This window comes from Mus caroli, unplaced genomic scaffold (genome assembly GCF_978045245.1).
Source record: "Mus caroli unplaced genomic scaffold, Mus_caroli_1 scaffold_1, whole genome shotgun sequence".
Taxonomy (NCBI): Eukaryota; Metazoa; Chordata; class Mammalia; order Rodentia; family Muridae; genus Mus; species Mus caroli.
The window spans coordinates 66,827,709-66,848,966 of NW_028227256.1; the positions used below are offsets into that span (position 1 = coordinate 66,827,709).

Sequence of the window (21,258 nt, forward strand, 5' to 3'; positions counted from 1 at the left end):
TTTGAAACTCAAATCTTCCTTTTGTTACTTGTATAAACATGGATATTAATTAACTTATATGTATTCATCTCTCTTAACTATGAAGAATAAGATACTCACCATAAAGTTTTGTCAATATTTAAAAATAATACACACACACACACACACACACACACACACACACACACACACATATATATATTCCTCTTCTCCTGCACAGTTCCTTCAACGGAATTTGTACTCAAGTCATAATAACATTTTTATAGAAAAGGTTATTTACTAGAGTATCATAAATGATACTTTAATTAAAATTGTTTTATTATATATATATATATAATATATATTATGCAATATGATCAATCATTATCTATCCTGAATTCTCTTCTCGAACCTCTCCCAAGTTTCCCCTATCACAACCACCCATAACACATGGCTTCATGTCTTTTATTTTTCTTTTGATAACTCTTCAAGTTCGATTAATGCTACCCATAATTAGATGAATGTGTGCCCATGCACTGGAGCATAGAAACTCTACCATTGACCACATCTTCAAACCAAACCCAAAGTGATTCTTCCTCCAGCAACTGTTTACAGCCAGGAGCTCCTCTGTATGGTGTGAGACCTGGAGATCATCTAAAGACTCTATCTAAGCCAGGATTTGGCTAGATGGATCTTGTCTAAGCCTTGTGCATGCAACCACAGTGCTACGAGGTCACATTGTGCTAGCTCTGGTGTGTCCAGATGTCAGCATTTCACTCTGAGCTCTTACACTCCTGTCCTCAGCACTTTGTCCAGTTCTGCATCCCTCTATTAACTGCTGCCTACTGCAGAAATAAGTTTCTCTCACCAAGGCTGAGAGTAGTCCAGGTCTATGGGCATGCACATAATATTTAGAAGGCACTTTGACAGTATGATCATTTAGCAAATTATTAGCATGTTCTACCATGATCTCTATGCCATGGGCTTAGAGGACCAGGCATACTATACCAGGCATAAAATCTCCAACTGTAAATCAGGCCTCAAATCCAACCAGAAAGTGGTAAGTAACTCTATAATAGTCATGCTACTATTGTACCAGTGGGCAATATTGCCTGACAAGTGGTGATTGCATCATGAAGTGTTCATTATAGCACTGTGAAAAGTACCTAGCAAGGAGGAAGTTACCTTGTCTGTTTGAGATAGATTTCTCTAGGTCCTGCCTCTAAAATATATGGTTTCTTTAGCATCACTGTCTTACCTTGGAGTGTTACTGAGAGCCATAGGCAATGACAATAGCCCATGCTATTTTGGAATTCTGGGTCATTCTAGAGGGACAGTATCCCATGCCTCTACAGTTTTCCTTTAAAAACCCATGTCTTCCAGGAACATTGTCCACCCATGCAATTTGAGTTCTGTTTTTGAAGTTGTATTTGGAGATTATTTTACTGTAGTAATAATGATGATGATGATGATGATAATTTATTTTATTTATTTACATACAAAATGTCCTCCCAGTCCTCCCACACAGACTTCTTCCTTCCATTCCTTCCCTCTTCTCCTCTGAGAGGATGCCCACACCCTGACACTCCACCTCCATGAGGCATCAAGTCTCTACTGGATTACTGAATCCTCTCCCACTGAGGCCAGACAAGGCAGTCCTCTGCCTGGGTGCCTGGGATCAGCTCGTGTATGCTCTTTGGTTGGTGGCTTAGTCTCTGGGAACTCACAGGCATCCAGGTTAGTTGACACTGTTGGTGTTCCTATGGAGTTGTTATCCTCTTCAGTTCCTTTTGTCCTTCCCCTAACTCTTTCATAGGGGTCCCAACCTGAATCCAATGGTTGGCTGTAAGTATCTGCATCTGTATCAATTAGCAGCTGGTAGAGCCTCTCAGAGGTCAGCCATGGTAGGATCCTGTCTGCAAGCCTAACATGGCAACAGTAATCACGGTGGTTTAGGTGCCTGTACATGGAATGGATCCCAAGTTGGGCCGGTCACTGGTCAGCCTTTCCTTCAATCTCTGCTCCATTGTTGTCCCTGCATTTCCTTTAAACAGGAACAATTCTGGGTCAATAATTTTGAAAATGGGTGGGTGAGTCCATGCCTAAAATGGGAGCTATGTCTATCTACTGGAAGTGAACTCTTTAGGATCTAGCTCCCTACTGTTGGGCATTTTGGCTAAGCTCATTCCCATTGGACCCTGGTAGCTGCTCACATCCCTGATGTCTGGAACTTTCTAGAGATTTCCCCCACACCCCATCCTCCACTGCTGCATATTTTTATTTATTCTCTTGGGCCCTGCATATTTTTATTTATTCTCTTGCATCCCTCCTGTATCTCCCCATTCCTGTTCCTGTTCCCTTTTCTCATCCCCCTCCCCTCTCCCACTTTGGTCCCTCCTTCCTTCTGCCTCCCATTATTATTTTGTTCCCCTTTCTAAGTTGGATTGAAGTATCCACATTTGGACCTTCTTTCTTTTTAAGCTTCATATGGTCTGTGCGTTGTATCGTGGGTATTCTGAACTTTTTGGCTATATGCACTTGTCAGTGAGTACATAACATGTACGTCCTTTTGGGTTTGGGGTACCGTGCTTGGGATGATATATTCTAGTTCCATCTGTTTGCTTGCAAAATTTATGATGTTCTCCATGTTTAATAGGTGAGTACTATACACCATTGTGTAAATGAACCACATTTTCTATATCCATTCTTCAGTTGAGGGACATCTGGGTTGTTTCTAGCTTCTGGCTATTACAAATAAGGCTGCTGTGAGCATAATGAAGCATATGTTCTTGAGAAATGGTGGAACATCTTTTGGGTATATGCCCAGGAGTGGTATTGGTGGGTCTACAGATAGAACTATTTCCATTTTTCTGAGGAATAGTCAGATTGATTTCCAAACTGGTTGCACCAATTTGCAAAACCACCAGCAATAAAAAAGTGTTCATATTTCTCCACATCCTCACCAGCATGTACTATCACTTGAGTTTTTGATCTTAGCCATTCTGATTGGTATGAGGTGGAATCTCAGGGTCATTTTTATTTGAATATCCCTGATGAATAGTAATGTTGAACATTTCTTTAAGTGCTTCTCTGCCATTAGTGATTCCTCTGCTGAGACTCTGTTTAGCTCTGTACCTCATTTTTATTTTAGTTCTTTCATTTTTTAATATTTGTATTTAATAATTTATTTACTTACTTTACTTTTCTCTTACACTTTATATCTGCACCACAGGTCTCCTCCCTCCACTTCTCCATGTCTTTTTCAACATAACACCACCCCACCCACTACTCAGCCACCCTATTTTTAAATTGGGTAGTTTGATTTTCTGGAGTCTAATTTCCTGAGTTCTTTATATATTTTGAATATTAACCCTATATCGGATGTAGCGTTAATGAAGTTCTTTTCCCAATCAGTAGGTTGCAGATTTGTCTTATTGACAGTGTCCTTTGCTTTGTAGAAGCTTTTCAGTTTTAAGAGGTCACATTTATTAATTATTGATCTTAGAGCCTGAGCCACTGGTGTTCTGTTCAGGAAAACTTCCTCTGTGCCAGTCCATTCGAGGCTATTGTTTGGAATTGTTTTAATTTTCCACCTCTTTTGTTTTTTTCGTATAACTTGAGAATTGCTAATACATGTCTGTGAAGAATGCTGTTGGAATTTTGATGGAAATTGCATTGAATGTGTAGATTGCTTTGGTAAGATGATCATTTACACCATTTTATTTTAATCCTACCAATCCAGGAGCATGGGAGACTTTTCCTTCTTTTGAGGTTTTTTTTTTTTTTTTTTTTTTATTTATTTCTCCAGGGACTTAAAATTCTTGTCATACAGATCTTTCACTTCGTTAGAGTTTCACCAAGAAATTTTATATTAATTGTGGCTAACGTCAAGGGTGTTGTTTCCCTAATTTCTTTCCCTGCCGGTTTATCATTTTTATAAAGGAAGGCTACTAATTTCTTTGAGGTAATTTTAAATCTAGCCACTTTGCTGAAGGTGTTTATCAGCTGTAGGAGTTCTCTCGTAGAATGTTGGGGCCAACTTATGTATACCATCATATCATCTGTGAATAGTCGTACAAGATCTGGGTCCAGACAATGCTTAATTACATTGCTTCTGTTGATTATATTCTTTTACTTACCTTTTGCCATCTGGATGTCTCTGGTGTTAGCTGGCTTCTGAAAAGCTTCTACAAAGCAAAGGACACTGTCAATAAGACAAATCTGCAACCTACTGATTGGGAAAAGAACTTCATTAACTCTTCCCTTCCCTCCCCTGCCCTCCCCTCCCCTGCCCTCCCCTCCCCTGCCCTCCCCTCCCCTGCCCTCCCCTCCCCTCCCCTCCCCTCCCCTTTTCTTTTCTTTTCTTTCCTTTTTTTTCTGTCTCTCTCCCTTCCTTCCTTCCTTCCTTCCTTCCTTCCTTCCTTCCTTCCTTCCTTCCTTCCTTCCTTCCTTCTTACTATCTTTTTCTTTTTTATTCAAGCAGGTGTCTTCGGAGACAGGTGGAGCTGCGTGTTCTGACTTAGAGCCTCCTGGGAGGTAGGAAGTTCTATCTCTGATTAGAGCAGGCCTCCTGTGTCCCTGCTTAGAGCAGTCCTTCGGGAAGACAGGGATATGAGGCAGGTGGCACACTGATTTGCCACGGGTGTAGATGTAAGTGCATATCAGAAGTGTGACGGGGCTGTAACAGTGTGGGATAGATCCCATGTCCGCCGAGCTCTGTGGGGGGTCTCAGCTGGCATGGGTATTTGGTGAGGAGGTCTCACCTATGCCCCTTAGAGGAGATCTCTTGGGAGAGAGGCAGGATTGTGGGGTCAGGAAGCAGGTACACCACTCTGCCCGGGTGCAGCTGTACTTTTATATTGTTGTAGTTAATGTTAGTACAGTATGGAAGTTGTATATGTGGATATAAACTTGTTGTAGTAAATTTGTACTACAGCATTAGGTAAATAATTAGTTGGCATTCTTCTAGTAATTTTATACATTGTTTTGTAATGTGAGATCATCATATTTTGAATATGAAATGTTAGTAAGAAGTTAGTTTTCATTGTTTCAGAGTTTGAAAACATGGAAATCATTACAAAGTCTGTGATGAGGTCCAAATGAGAATTTTCATACTAATGATTAGAAAATGGTGTTGAATGTCTTCAACAGTTGAAATAATTCATGTATGAATCCCGGAGGAAATAAATTAACACAATATTTATTCATAATATGCTGTAGCAAATTGATAAGGATTAAGTCAACTTGTTTATAATTATTTCTAGGATAGAAAATTAAATAAATACAAGTTATATTATGCTAAATATATCATGTTTATGTACTGAAACTAAATGTGTATCACAATATAAACAAGTATGACAGTGTGATCATCCTCAGGTTTAAACTTAACTATTTATTTTGAATTATAAATGTATAATCATGGATCATGCAAAATCCACAAAAATGAGCTTGCAGTGGAGAAATGTTCAGGCCTTACATCACTGTGGAAATATCAACCACTAGGCATGGTAGTTCAAAGCTATAGTCTCAGCACTATGGAGCCTGAAATGGGAGGTTCAAGAGAGATCATGGGTTCCTTGGTTTACACAACAAAATCCTCTCAAAAAGCCAAACTAATTAAATACATAAATAAAAATAAAATGAAAAAATAGCAAGATAAAATCCTCAGTAAAAACTGTAAAGTACACTATTTCTTTCAAGATATAAATTCATGAAAATTATGGATTTACACATTAAATATACTAAAAGCATATTATGCATATATTGTATTATGCATTTGAGTGTAATATATAGATGAAACATGAATAAAAATAGATACTGTGTATGTAGTCTCTTGTAACTTGTCTTCACATTTTGTTGTTCTGTTTCTGTGACTTTTCCCTGATAAATATGGCTGTAATTCAATTCACATTTATTTCTCTGTTTTATGATTCCTAATTTTCAGGGTTACTCCAAATCATAACCTAATGACTAAATCTATCATAAATATGATTTTGTACATCTCACTGTACATCATAGAAGAGATTTTATAGGAACTGAACCTGGGTGTGGAATTAGGATAAGGATTTCAACAGACAGCATTATTCTTTCAAACGTTTGGACATATTTGCAAACTTATATGTGGAATTATTTCTCTTATACACCTTTTCCAACACTCGCTATTGCCAGGGTTCTTTATTTTGTCAGACTAATGAGTAAAATATATTACATCATTATGAATTAACTTTATTTTTCTGGTTATTTCACGAAACATGTATTTTTCTACTATAGGCAATTTATACTCTACCTACTGTGAAATAACATTTCATAAATTTTTACCCAATTTTACTCTGAAATGTTGATCTTTGAAACATAATAATTTCTCTGAGATTCCTCCAAGCTATTGTATGGCTCATTAATTTGTTAATGTTTATTGTTGAGTAGTTATCAATTTGTTTCTGAAAAATTAGGTAAATTTACAAATAAAACTGCTAGAAGGTCATGAGTTCTTTTTTGGAGCACTTAAGTTACTAATGCAATTTCTTTAATAATCCTATGGTTTTATTTCTAGATGAGTTCTGGCTGGCTGTGTCATCTGAAGAATTATTCGTTTCTTCTAAGTTATCTTGGAGTCATAAAGTAATTAGTATTTCTCCCTATCCTTTTAGGGATGGCAGGATCCATTGTGGTTTCCTCTGCCCCATTCTTGCTGCCTTTGATTTTAGTCTCCCCTTCAATGCCATTGTTCACCTTGTTACATGAATGCTTATCAGTTTTACTGATTCTTTTTAAAGAACTAATATTTTGATTCATTAAACTTAAATGGTGTTTTACTGTTTTAGTGTCAGTAGTTTCTGCTTTTATCTTTATTTTATGAGTTTATCTTGATGTTTTTGAGGTAAGAAGTCATATTATTGATTGAGCTATTTTATAGTCTACAGGACAAGCAACAATATGTTGTTCATTTTCTCAGAATTGCTTAGGTTAATATCATATTTTAGTGTATAGTATTTGTGTTTTCTTTCAATTATATATCTTTTTCTTGCATTTTCTTTTGGATTTTCTCTTTTGTCTCATAGTTTATTGTAACAATGTTCTGCTTCGATTGCTATATTTAGAGATTGTACTTTCCCTATCTTTTTTAATTTAAAATTCGTTTCAAAAATAAATTATATTTGTTTCCATCTCTTAACTCATTCAAGATTCTCTTCACATACTTACCCATCCACCTTTATGCTCTTTCTCACTGTCTCTTAAAAAAAAAAAAGAATCCCAGAAAATTTGAAAATCAAGACAATACCAAGGGGCCTCTCTTGCCAATGATGGCCGACTAGGCCATCTTCTGCTACATATGTAGCTAGAGACATGAGCTCTGGGGGTACTGGTTAGTTCATATTGTTGTTCCACCTATAGGATTGCAGATCCCTTTAGCTCCTTGGGTACTTTCTCTAGCTCCTCCATTGGAGGCCCTGTGTTCCATCCTATAGCTGACTGTGAGCATCCACTTCTGTGTTTGCCAGGCACTGGCATAGCCTCAGTACAGGGGAACACCAGGGCCAAGAAGTGGGAGTGGGTGGGTAGGGGAGCAGGGTGGGGGGAGGGTATAGGGAACTTTTCAGATAGCATTTGAAATGTAAATAAAGAAAATACCTAATAAACAAAGAATCAAAAAACAAAAAAAAAAAAAGGGAAAAGAAAATCAAGACAAAGGAAAAATAAGATCAAAGTTCCTCCTCACAAAATAAAACAAAAAGTCCACAGAAACCCATGGAGTTCATTCAGCTTTAGCCAAATTGTCTGGGACATGGCCTTGCTTCGGAACATGGTTGATTTACCCAGTGATACTCCATCGACAGCAGGTATCAGTTGCAGACAGCTACTTGATTAACCAGGACCTGTGTCCACTCCCCTCTCTCAGTGCTGGGGCCCTCTTCTGGGTGAGTCACAGTCTCTGTGAGTTCAGCTGTACAGTGGTCCTGTTGTGTCTGGAAGACACTGTCTCCTTGAAGCCTTCCATAACCTCTGAGTCTTGCAATCGAGATGAGCTGTTCTCCAGCTAGGAGCCTCACTCTGACTGACTTTCATGGTGCTGGGAGGTACTCTGAAGATATGTAGGAGGAGAAAGGGAGTAACCATTACCACCCAGCTACCAACCCTGCCACCTACACGTGGCCTGGGACAATAGTGGCAAAACTGTAATGGAGGTAACCAACCATTCTGATGGGGGTTTAAGGTCCATTTCATGAGATGGGACTCATTCCTGACATTGCTACTGTGTCCAAAAACCTGACACTAGGTAGTCCTTGGGCTTGGGGAACACCTACTACTATTATTCTACTAAGGAATATAGGGATAAAGTGACTTCTGATGACATAATGCTTTGTCCTTAGATCAATGCTTGACTGAAGCGTTCTCAGAGAGGCTTCCCCATGAAATAGATGATAATTAACATAGGGACTCACATCTGGAAATTGTGGAGAAAGGGGGAGGCTTTAAATCACCCAGTCCTTCAACAAACACCTCCCCTGACGTTTCAGTGATCAATGTGGAAGAGGAGGCAGGAAGATTTTTTCATATTTTTTTATGATCTTGCTTTTTTAGGTTTTAGCAGGTGATAGAAGGTATTCACATACCTATGACTTATTTAAGGAGTAGGTCATGCTCAACTGACTGCAGTTTCAGGTGGGATGCTCATGGAGTGGTGAGGGAAGAAGGGATAATCACAACCAAATTAGCTAAATCACCCTTGCAGTCGGTCAGCTGACAACTATCACGCCAGATCACCCTCATATACATAGAGATTTTCTGTGTGATTTCTAGCTTGAAGGTCTTAGGATCTAAGAGTATATTACCTTGTGTTGTTTTGTCAGGACTGAGTAACCTTCTTTGCTCTCCATAGGTAGAAATGTTAAAATGTGCTGCCTTCAGTGGAATTTCTTCAGTGCTGCCATTCCTAGTCAGCTTGCCATTCTATTTATTTCTTTTGGTCCCATAATGTTGTCCTTATTGTTTTATTTAGAGTTTGCATTTCTACTTTGAACAGAATAGGAGAAGGACCTCACACCCATTTCTAAAGTCAACTTATCTCTTAATACAATTAATGGTTTTCTATATTTAATTATCTCAGGATTGATAATTTAACATAGAATGTAGCAGAAATGCAACTTATACTTTCTATGTATACCACAATTTTTTAGGTGGTGCTTTTGTTCCCCAGTGACTTCTAGTATATCTTTGTCATTTAGCTATTATTGAAATGTGTTGGCATTTCATTTTTGTAACAAATATCTGAGAAAAATGGTTTAAAATAAGAAAATTATACATTGGCTTAGAGTTCCTGGTCAGCAGGTCCACCTGACTCTGTTCTGTTGAGAGGGACAGCCTCATGCCAAGAGGATACAGTAGAGCACAGATGCTTACCTCATTGAGCTAGAGAGCTGAAAAAGACAGAGAGGCACAGAAAAGACTTAGCTCTCAAAGACATACTCATAGGGCTCCACTTCCTCTGACTATATCCACCTATGATATTTCCTGCCATCCCTGAAAACATCATCAAGTTATGATCTGTCAGTAGATAAATAGTTGGCTAGATCAGATTCTTAAGATCCAATCAGTTCTCTTCCATCCCACTGATGCCAGATAAAGTAAATCTGCTACACATACAGCTGGAGCCATGGGTCCCTCCATGTGTACTCTTTGATTGGTGGTTTAGTTCCTGAGAGACTTGGGGAGTCTGGTTGGTTGATATTGTTGTTCTTCCTATGGGGTTGGAAACCCCTTCAGCTCCTTCAGTTCTTCCCCTAATTTCTCTATTGGGGACCCCGCACTTACGCACAACTCTGATGGTTGGCATCTGAATCTGTATTGGTCCGGCTCTGGCACAGCCTCTCAAGGATTGGATCTAATAGGCAGCCCCCAAAACTTCAAAAACAAACATTTTATCAGAGTACCTTATATACAAATCAGAGCAATATGCACATATTTTTCTTTCTGGACATTCCATTGGTCATTTTTTTTTATCCTGTGGCAATAGTAAACTTTGTATTTATTACAGTACGCATATTATATAGATTATATTTGGGTATTATAAAATGATATGCTATATTATACTATTACATTGATATTATATAGTATGTAATTCTTTATATTTAATGTTTTGTTGTATCTCAGAATCTTGCAATCTTATTTTTCTTCAATGGTGTTATATTAATTTTTATGTACTTCTTTTTCTATGTATAATTTAAAAATGTTTGTCAAAATCATTATTTTTCTTGTGACATTTATAGAAAGTGTGTCTTTGTGAGGAGCTTCTCCGTCTCTCTAAGGTTGGATCTTTCAATGCTCAAATGCCTGTGTTTAATTGCTGACCAGGAACTCGAAAGCCAAAGTTTGAGTTAACTTTATTTCAATGTCTTGGGTTAACCTTTAAAACATTTTCTCCATGAAGATATTATGCTTGTTTGTGTGAAATGTCATTCTATGTATTTTTATACTTTTGCTGTTATGAATGATCTTTCAGATATGAATTATTTGTTCTTTTCTTGGCTTTGAAGCCATCTTCAACAGAGTCCAAGAGGGTCCAACTGAGTCCAACAGAGTCTCATATGGTCAGTACACGATCATCATCACTCTACCCAACTCCATCCTACCATCATCAGGAGTCAAGAGGGAACTCTCCAGCTTGGAATAAGATCACACCTCAACAGGGCTCCATTAGCAAAAGACAGCAAAGTACAGGGACCCTCAGAAAAAGACCACCGAGGACCTCTTGTCTCCATCAGCACAAGTCAAATGGAAGATTCTGAGCAATACATCTTCCTAGCTTTCCCTCCCTTCATCATGTCTTTTATCAATACCCAGACTCTTATTCCTTGTTCTTTTTGGACTCCTGAAGGAGTACAAGATTCCCAGATCAACATTTACTTTCAGAATCTTGATCTCACCATTTTTCCTTTTCTGACCCAATCTCTCTTTTTTTAACTTCTGAAACTACTTGTACTTAGGAGACTCAAGGTCTTTTTTTTTTCTTTTTTTAAATTTTTATTTTTTATTAGATATTTTATTTGTTTACATTTCAAATTTTATCCCCTTTCCTCATTTTCTCTCCCTCTGTTCACTAACCCACCCACTCCCACTTCCCTGTCCTGGCATTCCTCTACATTGGGGCCCTTCACAAGACCAAGTGCCTCTCCTTTCATTGGTGTCCAACCGGGCATCCTCTGCTATATATGTGGCTGAAGCCTTGAGTCCCTCTTTGTGTACTCTTTGGTTGGTGGTTTAGTCCCTGGGAGCTCTGGGGTGGGGGGTACTGGTTGGTTTGTATTGTTGTACTTCCTATGGGGCTGCAAACCCCTTCAGCTTTTCTTTAGTTTTTCTGCTGTGTACTTCATGATTTATGTTCTCATGGATAATTTTTCCAACACTCTGAACTTTGTATATTTTGACATTCATCCCCAGTGACCCCACTTCATCCTTTTAGCCACTCATTCTCACAGCCATTTCTTAGATCTTGTTGCTGTTCATGAATGACTCTTATTTTCATTTACTGTTTGTGCCTTACCTCCTGAACCCTGCAGGTAGAGCATCATTCCATTTCTTATAGATCTTTGTCACACCATATGTGTAGTGGGACTTTTGAGTTTTACCAACAAATTCATGATGACCCCAGGACATTATGTGGGATCATTTCTTCTCTGAGTTCTGATTTTAAGTACCCAACAGTCCACTTGACAGCTGAACAGATACTGATTTCCTGACACACTTGTCTTTCTTTACTTTTTCCCATTTGTTAATAAAAGTGCCACCCTTCCTGTTCCTTAGGCAAAACTCCTTGGCGGTTATCCTTTATATCCCAAGGTATCTCTGTCTGTCTGTCCTCACATTTGATATGAAAAGAAATTATTTTGTTATATTTTTGAAAATTATTTTTCACCTTTTTGTAACACCAGCACCGTTTGCCTTCCTGCGTCCTCTGTCATCTCCAGCCCTGACACTTCCTTGGGAGTGTGTCCTTTTTCTTTAACTAAGATTATTGTAGAAACCTCCTAACTATTCTCTGCTTTTGTCTTTATAGTCCTGTGAATTCAGTAGCTAAGCCATCATTTTAAAAGGCATCAACCCTGAACATTTCTCTGCTGAAGTCTTTTCTGTGGTCTCCTAGCTTATTCTTAGTCACAGGGAATCCCAGACCTGATGACTTTAAAGGCTTTGTGTATTCTCACCCTTTACCTTCTTCCTCTTTTCTCTTGCAACATATTGCACCCACAGTCTAGCCTTCTATGACCTTCTATGACATTGTCTGTGGCATTGGCATTTGGAGCTCCCACTGTTTGGGTTGTTCCATCACTCCTGGCCCAGGCTAAATTGCAATGCTCTTGCTTATCCCTCCACATGACTTGTGCCTCTCTCCTATTCTACATTTCCCTTAAGTGCCCTCACGTGTTTCTACATGAGACATTGTGCTGATCAATTTGCTCATCATGATTTTTGTCACTGAAATATCAGCCCCATGAGAGCAGGATTGTGGAGCTTTTTATCCAGTGCTGTGATGTTTCCAGTCTTATATCTAGAAAATAGATGTCACAGGTTTAAATAAAAATGTGTTCTGAGAAAGTAAGATAAAACGTATGCATGGATTAATCTGAAATCATTGCCTTGTTAAGCTTTTCTTTCATATAGCTTGTGGGTGTGGTGGAATCTCTCTAGTTAGTAATTATCTCACCCAGGATGATGATGATGATGATGATGATGATGATTCCCCTCATCTAAAAAGAAGCTTTTGGTGTTACTTCTGGTTGGGTATTGCTTAGAATCTCAGAAGGTCACTGTGGCTGTGCTCAGAGCAGGCATGCTTGCACTGCTCATGTAGAGGAAAAGCCTCTGGGACTGGGCGAACAGAGAATGCTATTTTCTGGGTTTGGTAGCTAAAATTTATTATGTTTGTGTTTCATCATAAATGTTTATCTTTGAAATAATATATTAGTGGCAAATTATAAACCATGTTTAAGTGTTAAGATTTTATTCTATCATGAATATTGTATCTTCTGGTTGTGAGTCAATTTTTCCCATTAATTTTTCAGTGTATAAAAGCCATTGTAGATTTTCAAAAATAAACATTCTTTTTTTTTTTTCATTTCTAGAGTAAAACTAACATCTCTTGTGTGTGCTTTGGTTTGTGGAGGGCTGGGTCTCACTATTACTCTTATCGCATGCTTCCTTTCTATTAGGAAGGTCTTTTTATATTGTAATATTAGTCTTGAGATTTCTAAAGTTGATGTTCTTTCGAAATTTTGAATTAACTGAAAAATACATTAATTCCTTTATATATCCTTTGGAGGAGTTTTATTACTATAAACACCCTTATTTTAAGAAAAGATGATTGGAAACTTTCGGTGCTTAGAAGATTTTATATTGTGACATCTGGTTCCTTTCTAATATAATATAGAACTATGAAGGTTATTTGTTCTTGGGCCAACCTTAGTAAGTTATAAAGCAACAAACTTACATTAATTTAGACATGTTGTTTACTTTTTGAACTTACCATCACATTTTGCCACCTGTTCAGCAGCCAGTGGGTCTACTGTTACAGTGTTTTCTTTTTTGTGAGCTTTTACCCCGCATCCCATCTTCAGTCCAGCCACACTTCTCATCCATCTATCTTGGTCTAAAGGAAACTGGTCCTTCTGAGGCCTGTCATCATTACTTTGTACCTCAATTGTTTATTATTTTCGATATGGTCTACCTTTTATTGGCCACACATAGGTAATTAACTTCTGGTCCACTATTATGAGTGTTTTATATTATCAAGTCCCTCCAAAATAGTTTACGTGAAATACAATAGATTTAGTCGTACTTTTAGCCATCCCCTAAGTTCACATGTGGCACTTTCATGCAAGTATATATTATATTTTTGAGTTCATTTCCCCCATACTCTATTCCCTAACCTTTTTTTTCACTTCCCTTCATTGACAACTTCCTCTCTTCCCCAGATTGTTTTGCATCTACATTTATTATACCTGTACACGTGTAATTTTATTTATAACATCTCGACATACAAATGTGAGAAAACATGCAATATTTGTCTAAGATCCATGTAATACATTCAACATGATTATTTCAAGTTGTATTCACTCTTGAGTTTGTGGCTGGCCAGCCTGGGGTACATAGTAGGAAACAAGCTAACTTGAGTGCACTAATGAGAATTGCCTTTTTACAAAACAAAACAAAACAATAATCATAAAAAAAAACAAACAAAAAGCCAGGCGTGGTGGCGCATGCCTTTAATCCCAGCACTCTGGAGGCAGAGGCAGGCAGATTTCTGAGTTCGAGGCCAGCCTGGTCTACAAAGTGAGTTCCAGGACAGCCAGGGCTATACAGAGAAACCCTGTCTCAAAAACAAACAAACAAAAAACTCAAAACAAACAAACAAACAAAACAAAAATATAGTGAAATTAGAGAGCTTTGGTATCATTTTTTCCATATGTCTGAACTATCATGTGATTAACAAAAAATGATCTCCTGTTACAAATGTGATAATGTTTCAGTTCTTTTTTATATTATGAATTAAGAATGTAAATAGAGTTCTTTTAAAATAAGTAATGAGTGCAAAAAAAACCTATTTGATTTAGACCTTTATAAAGTTTAAATGAAGACTAATTTCAAATTTGTTCATTTTCCTGTACTACATGTATCATCTTAGGAGACTGAGATATTCCTGCTAGTATCATAACTTGACCAAGAAACTGGCAATGGCTTCTGATGGAAGCAAAATGTCTTTAAAGCACTGAAAACACATTTCTTGTACTCCATCATTTTGTACAAAAGACGAACACACAACACACATACACAATTTTTCTCTGCTTACAATTATGTTGAAATTTAGCAAACCCTTTCAGAGCATAAATTACTATGTATCAGTAACTAAAAATTCTTATCGAACCTGTGCATACAGTGTGCTTAAAATGATAGCACTCTTGAACCAAGGGGAAGTGATTCCTGAAGAAATAACTAATGCTGAGAGCAGGCCAGAGTGTACACAGGATGAGCTTGTGACATGCGACGGGGAGAATTTTCCTATGTTCTCACAAGTGTGTGTTGTTATTAACCATAGGATAGATGAAAATATTTGCTATTGACAAGTGAATTGAGACTCCTCAACATATTATATACTATTTGGAGACCATAGTTTTTTGTGTATTTATGGGGGGACATGTACTACTCTGTCTCTTCTGGAAGTAAGGAAAAAATTAATTCTCTCATTCCACCTTGTGGACCCTTGGGGTTAAACTCAGATCTTAGGTTTGGCAGAGAGTACCCTTACTTAATTGCTGAGCAGTTAGTCAAGTTCTCCACTCATTCACTCATTTGCATCAATCATTCATTCAAAGTCCTGACTGCAGTTTCCCCTCCTTCAGCTCTCTACTGGTGCAGAATTAAAAATTGTATACACAGATGCACATCTTTACACAGTGTACCGCACCATGTTGCTTTTATATTGGTCTATGATAACAATTAACAAAGAAGTTTAAAATATTTATTTTGTCAAATTTATCATTCTGGTTTCATTGAATTTTTAAAATATATTTCATAAAGCATTTTCAACTCAGGTTATTAAGTGACTATCAAAATTATTTTATAGATTTTTATGATTTTATTTTTTAATTTTATACCTTTATCTTGAATTTGTTTTGTTATAATTGGTATAAAATGATACAATCTGACTCTTTTCTCTAGTGGATAAGAAATGGTCCATTTTTGCTAGTATATACAGACTTGTGACAATCAATAATGAATACAGATATGGCATATTCCAGAACTTTCCACAGTATAGAATTACCGCTAACTAGTTACAAGTGTGATGCTTTTGTATTTCTTCTCCTCACTTTTAACAGGCCAAACATAACATATAGGATATTTTCCTAGAATAATATGCTTCTTATTTAAAAACCAAAGTATTTATATGAAAAGAGTTAAATATTGATCTCAAAATGAATGCCACAAAATTTGTGAGTGTAAACCTAGGACTTTCTGTGTTGGCCTGTGTTAACTCTATGAATAGTTCCCATGATGCCATGATGTGCCAGCTCTATGGATCACAATGGGGCATTATCTGCTTTGTAATTATTTATTTGGGAAAACTTGTGTTCTGGAAAATGATTATTCTTACAACAAGCAGACCAAATTTAATTTCATTCGGTGGATAAAAGTTTAATCTAAGAAGCAGTGCATCTCACATTCTACATGGTAATGTTGGGAGAAATAATACAAAGTGGAAGACAGATCTTTGTCTCCTATGTGGTTAAACATAACATGAGAAGCTGATGTGGGGAAACAAAAGGGAAGAATTTAATGATAATGATTATTTTCCTTGATTATTTGGGAATCTTCATCCACATGGAACTCAATATAAATTAATTTAATATTTATTACATCTAAAAGACTAATAGAATTATATCACATTATGCCATTGTTCAACTAAAAAATCTGAATTTACTTGACTATATAAAATATAATCTATTTTAATGTGCTTCCTCAAATGAAATAGAATGAAATATGCATTTAGAGCTACCTCTACGGTGTGTGGAGACTTTCCTTATAGGTGACTACACTAACCATCTCTGTTACCTCTGACAGGAACTTCACTTTTTTTTGTTTTGTTTTGTTTTGTTTTCAGTAAGTTAATTCTTGGTGAGCTTTCATTCTCTATTATATTCTCTATGTCTTTAAATTACTTTATATTGGTAAGAACTAACTGAAGCTATTTCAAATTTATAGCTAGTTATAGATAAAGTACTTTGGGCTTAGAGTCAGAACCCTGAGTTTTAACATAGATGATGCTCTAGTCACTTGAGGCTAAGCAGTGCCAGTGTGTGTATGTTCTCTACTCCCTTTCTTCAGTGATGAGAATATAAGGAGGAATAACTTAGGTGATTAAAAATGATATCTGACCCATAATTATTCCTGTCTGAAAGAATTACAGGGGTGGAAATAGAAAGGAGACTGAGGAAAAGAAATCCAGGGACAGGGCCCAAAGTGGGATCCAGCTCAAGGGGAGGTCCCAAGGCTTCACACTGTTACTGAGACTAAGAAATGCTCACAAAACGGGACCTAGCAAGACTGCCCTCTGAGGGACCCAACAAGCAGCTGAAAGAGTCAGATGCAGATATTTGCACCCATCCAATGGACAGAAGCAGCTGACCCTTGTTGTTGAATTAGGGAAGGCTGAAAGAAGTTGAGGAGTAGGAGGACGACCCTATAGGAGGACCAGCAATCTCAATTAATCTGAACCCCCGAAATCTCTGTTTGGAACACCAAACAGACAGCATACACCAACTGATATGAAGCACCCAACACAGTAGAGGACTTCCAGGTCTGTGTTCATTCAGAGATGATGCAACCATTGAGAGACTGGAGGCCCCATTGAGTATAAAGGTCAGATGGGGTGGAGGGTGGGGGCATCCACGTGGCGAAATTGGGATGGGGAGTAGGCGTGGGATAGGGAGCAGTCAGAGGGTATATGGGGGTCAGGGAATGGAATATGGAGTGTAAAATATAAATTAATTAAAATATATATCTAGGAGTTTTCAAGATTGAGGTAGTAACTATAATATGAATGAATGTGGTTTTTAGAAGTTTTGAAGAAAATGTAGGTAACACAGAAGTTCAGTGTTGCTTCATTCTAAACCAGTTAAATTGATTTGCCTTATGTGAAGAACAATGGGGGTCTTTGAAATTTAGAAAAATGTGGCCTTCAGGGTTCTGTCTGTGCCCAGAGCTGATCCTGTGCTGTAATGCCCAGAGCTGATCCTGTGCTGTAATGCCCAGAGCTGATCCTGTGCCATAGTGCTCCATACCCAAATACCAAAGAGAGAGAGCTGGTGTCCTAGGAGTGTGGACACACCTGCGAGCACAGGTAAGACCAACATTTCTGCTCAGAGAGACCCACCTGGAGCCCTCAGGACACAGGAACCAAGGAGCAGCCTGAGACAGGATCCTTCCAGTTTCCATCTGTGCTAGAAGCTGATTCTGTGCAACAAAAACCAAGGCTACTTGGCATCATCAGAATTTAGTTCTTTCACCACAGTGAGCCCTGTATACTCCAACACACCAGAAAAGCAAGACTCTGATTTAAGATCACATCTCATGTTGGTGATAGAGGACTTTAAGAAGAACATAAATAACTTCCTTAAGGAAATACAGGAGAACACAGATAAACAGCTAGAAGCCCTTAAAGAGGTAACACAAAAATCCCTTAAAGAATTACAGGAAAACACAACCAAACAGGTAAAGGAATTGAACAAAACCATCCAAGATCTAAAAATGGAAATAGAAACGATAAAAAAAAAATCACAAAGGGAGATAGAAAATCTAGGAAAGAGATTAGGAGTCGTAGACGCAACCATCATCAACAGAATACAAGAGAGAGAAGAGAGAATCTCAGGTGCAGAAGAAATCATAGAAAACATGGACACAACAGTCAAAGAAAATGCAAAATGCTCCTACCCCAAAACATCCAGGAAATCCAGGACACAATGAGAAGTAAAACCTAAGGATAAAAGGTATAAAAGAGTGATGATTTCTAACTTAAAGGGCCAGTAAATATCTTCAACAAAATTATAGAAGAAATCTTCCCTAACCTAAAGAAAGAGATACCCATAAACATACAAGCAGTCTACAGAACTCCAAATAGACTGGACAGGAAAAGAAATTCCTCCTGTGATATAATATTGAAAACACCAAATGCACAAAACAAAGAAAGAATGTTAAAAGTAGTAAGGGGAAAAGGTCAAGTAACATATAAAGGCAGGCCTGTAGGGTGTGAAAAGCAGCCTATTTTGGTTGAATGAGGATTGCTCTGGAGACCCAGTAAGAAACTCTATAAGGGACAGAACAGTGAGCCACATTTCCAGAGACAGGTGCATGACACCACAGAGCCCCCAGCTCCCTAATTCTGTGACTATAAGTCATGCAGACAATGTCTCAAGCTTCAGGCTAGAGACTAGACTCCACTAGACTCCACTCCCTCAGTTATCTACTATAGTCAGGTATCCCCAGAGTTACCTGGCAGCAGCAAGGTAGCCCAGCCCACTATAAAAGGGGCTGCTTGGCCCCTCCTCTCTCTCTTTAAGCTCTCATCTTTCTTACTCTCATCTCTAGCCCTCCTTCTCTGTCTCCCTTCCCCCTTCTCTCCATGTGGCCATGGCCAGCCTCTCTCTCTGTGTCTCTGTCTCTCTCTCTCTCTAGCTCTCTCTCTCTCTCTTTCTACCTTCTCTCTTTCTCTCTGCCTTTCTACAATAAAGTTCTAAAACCATAGACTATCTCTGCTCATCAAGGCCTGTCATGCTTGAATGATGGGATAGGCTTTCCCCTAAAGAGCTGCATTTAATCTCCTGCCTGAAGGCCTTCCTGCACTCCAGCCACAGACCAGACCAAGGACTGTTGCCTGCATGAGAACCACCCAGCACCCCTTCTCTTCTTGCCCTCTCTTCCCCTTCGGTCCTGGGGATGACAGAGCCTTCCTGGGGCCCCCATTTTGTTCTCACCTCTTCTGCGGTGTCCAGCTGTGCCTGAGATGCCCAAGACTGAGAACCTGTTATCTCTGGCCCCATGATGCCCAGAGACCTTGTACTGCCCCTTGTCCACCCACTAGTGTGTGTCTATAGCTTCCCACAGCCAGACACCCACCTGAGGCCACATGGAAAGCATGCAGCAGTCCTCCCGCATCTGCCCACCCAGAGCCCTGGAACTCGGGTGTGATATGGGTTTTCCCCAACTTCCTTTATTTCCTCACATTCACTGACCCTCACAGACTTATCAGAATTACACCAGACTTCTCACCAGAGACTATGAAAACTAGAAGATCCTGTATAAATAGGTGTTATACAGACCCTAAGAAACACAAATGTCAGCACAGGCTACTTATAACCAGCAAAACTCTCAATTACCATTTATGGAGAAACTAAGATATTCTATTACAAAAAAAAATATCCACTATATCTTTCCACAAATTCAGCCCTACAAAGGAAAATAGGTGGAAAATGCCAACATGAGGAGGGAAACTAGACCTTGGAAAAAGCAAGAAAGTAATCTTTCAACAAACCCAAAAGAAGATAGGTCCACAAATATAAAAATAACACCAAAAATAACAGAAAGCAACAATAACTATTCCTCTCTTAACATCAACGGACTCTGTTAAATCCCTTTGGTTCATAACTTCTCTTAGTTTCACTGAATCTCTGTTTAGTTTCTGTTTCAATGATCTGTCCATTGTTGAGAGTGGGATGTTAAAATCTCCCACTATTATCATGCCCTTAGATGCTGCAAAAGCATTTGACAAACTACAACACCCCTTCATGTTTAAAGTTTTAGACAGATCAGGAATTCAAGGCCCACACCTAAACATAATAAAAGCAGTTTACTGCAATCCAATAGTCAATATAAAATTAAATGGAGACATACTTGAAAAAATCCCGTTGAAATCAGAAACAAGAAAAAGATGCCCACTCTCCCCATATCTATTCAATATAGTACTCAAAGTGTTAGCTAGAACAATAAGACAAGAAAAAGATTTCAAGGGGATACAAATTGGTAAAGAAGAAATAAAGGTATCACTATTTGCAGATGATATTATAGTATACATAAACGGCCCCAAAAATTCTACCAGAGAAGTTCTTCAGCTGATAAACAATTTCAGCAAAGTAGCTGGATATAAAATTAACTCAAATAAATCAGTAGCCATTTTTTATACAAAGGATAAAGAAATTAAGGAAACAACTCCCTTCACAATAGCCACAAATAGTATAAAATATCTTGGGGTAACTCTAACCAAACAAGTAAAAGACCTGTATGACAATAACATCAAGTCTCTCAAGAAACAAATTTAAAAAGATCTCAGAAAATGGAGAGATCCCCCATGCTCATGGATTGGCAGAAGTAACATAGTAAAAATGGCCATCCTACCAAAGGCAATCTATAGATTCAATGCAATCCCCATCAAAATTCCAACACAATTTTTCAAAGACATGGAAAAAGCAATTCTGAAATTCATCTGGAAAGGCAAAAAACCCAGAATAGCAAGAACAGTTCTTGTTTTGTTTTGTTTTATTTTGTTTTGTTGTTTTGTTTTGTTTTGTTTTGTTTTGTTTTGTTTTGTTTTGTTTTGTTTTGTTTTGTTTTGTTTTGTTTTCTGAGACAGGGTTTCTCTGTGTAGCCCTGGCTGTCCTGGAACTCACTCTGTAGACCAGGTTGCCCTTGAACTCAGAAATCCACCTGCCTCTGCCTCCCAAGTGCTGTGATTAAAGTCATGTGCCACCATGCCCAGCT

The 21,258-nt window shown here is 38.1% G+C and overlaps 1 protein-coding gene across 4 annotated transcripts in view; it reads left to right on the forward strand.

Moving 5' to 3' along the window:
* Spag16 (sperm associated antigen 16) overlaps positions 1–21,258 on the forward strand; it is a 945,274-nt gene that overhangs the window by 79,664 nt on the left and 844,352 nt on the right. The window contains exon 11 of one of the 4 annotated variants that reach the window (XM_021171964.3): positions 10,491–13,020. The exons of 2 other annotated variants lie outside the window; for them this stretch is intronic. In XM_021171964.3, the coding sequence (XP_021027623.1) occupies positions 10,491–10,742 (252 nt within the window). In that variant the 3' untranslated portion in view covers positions 10,743–13,020. Of the gene's footprint in view, positions 1–4,458; positions 4,495–10,490; positions 13,021–21,258 lie in introns of those variants that run through there. One more of the 4 variants, XM_021171981.3, reaches the window with a different exon arrangement.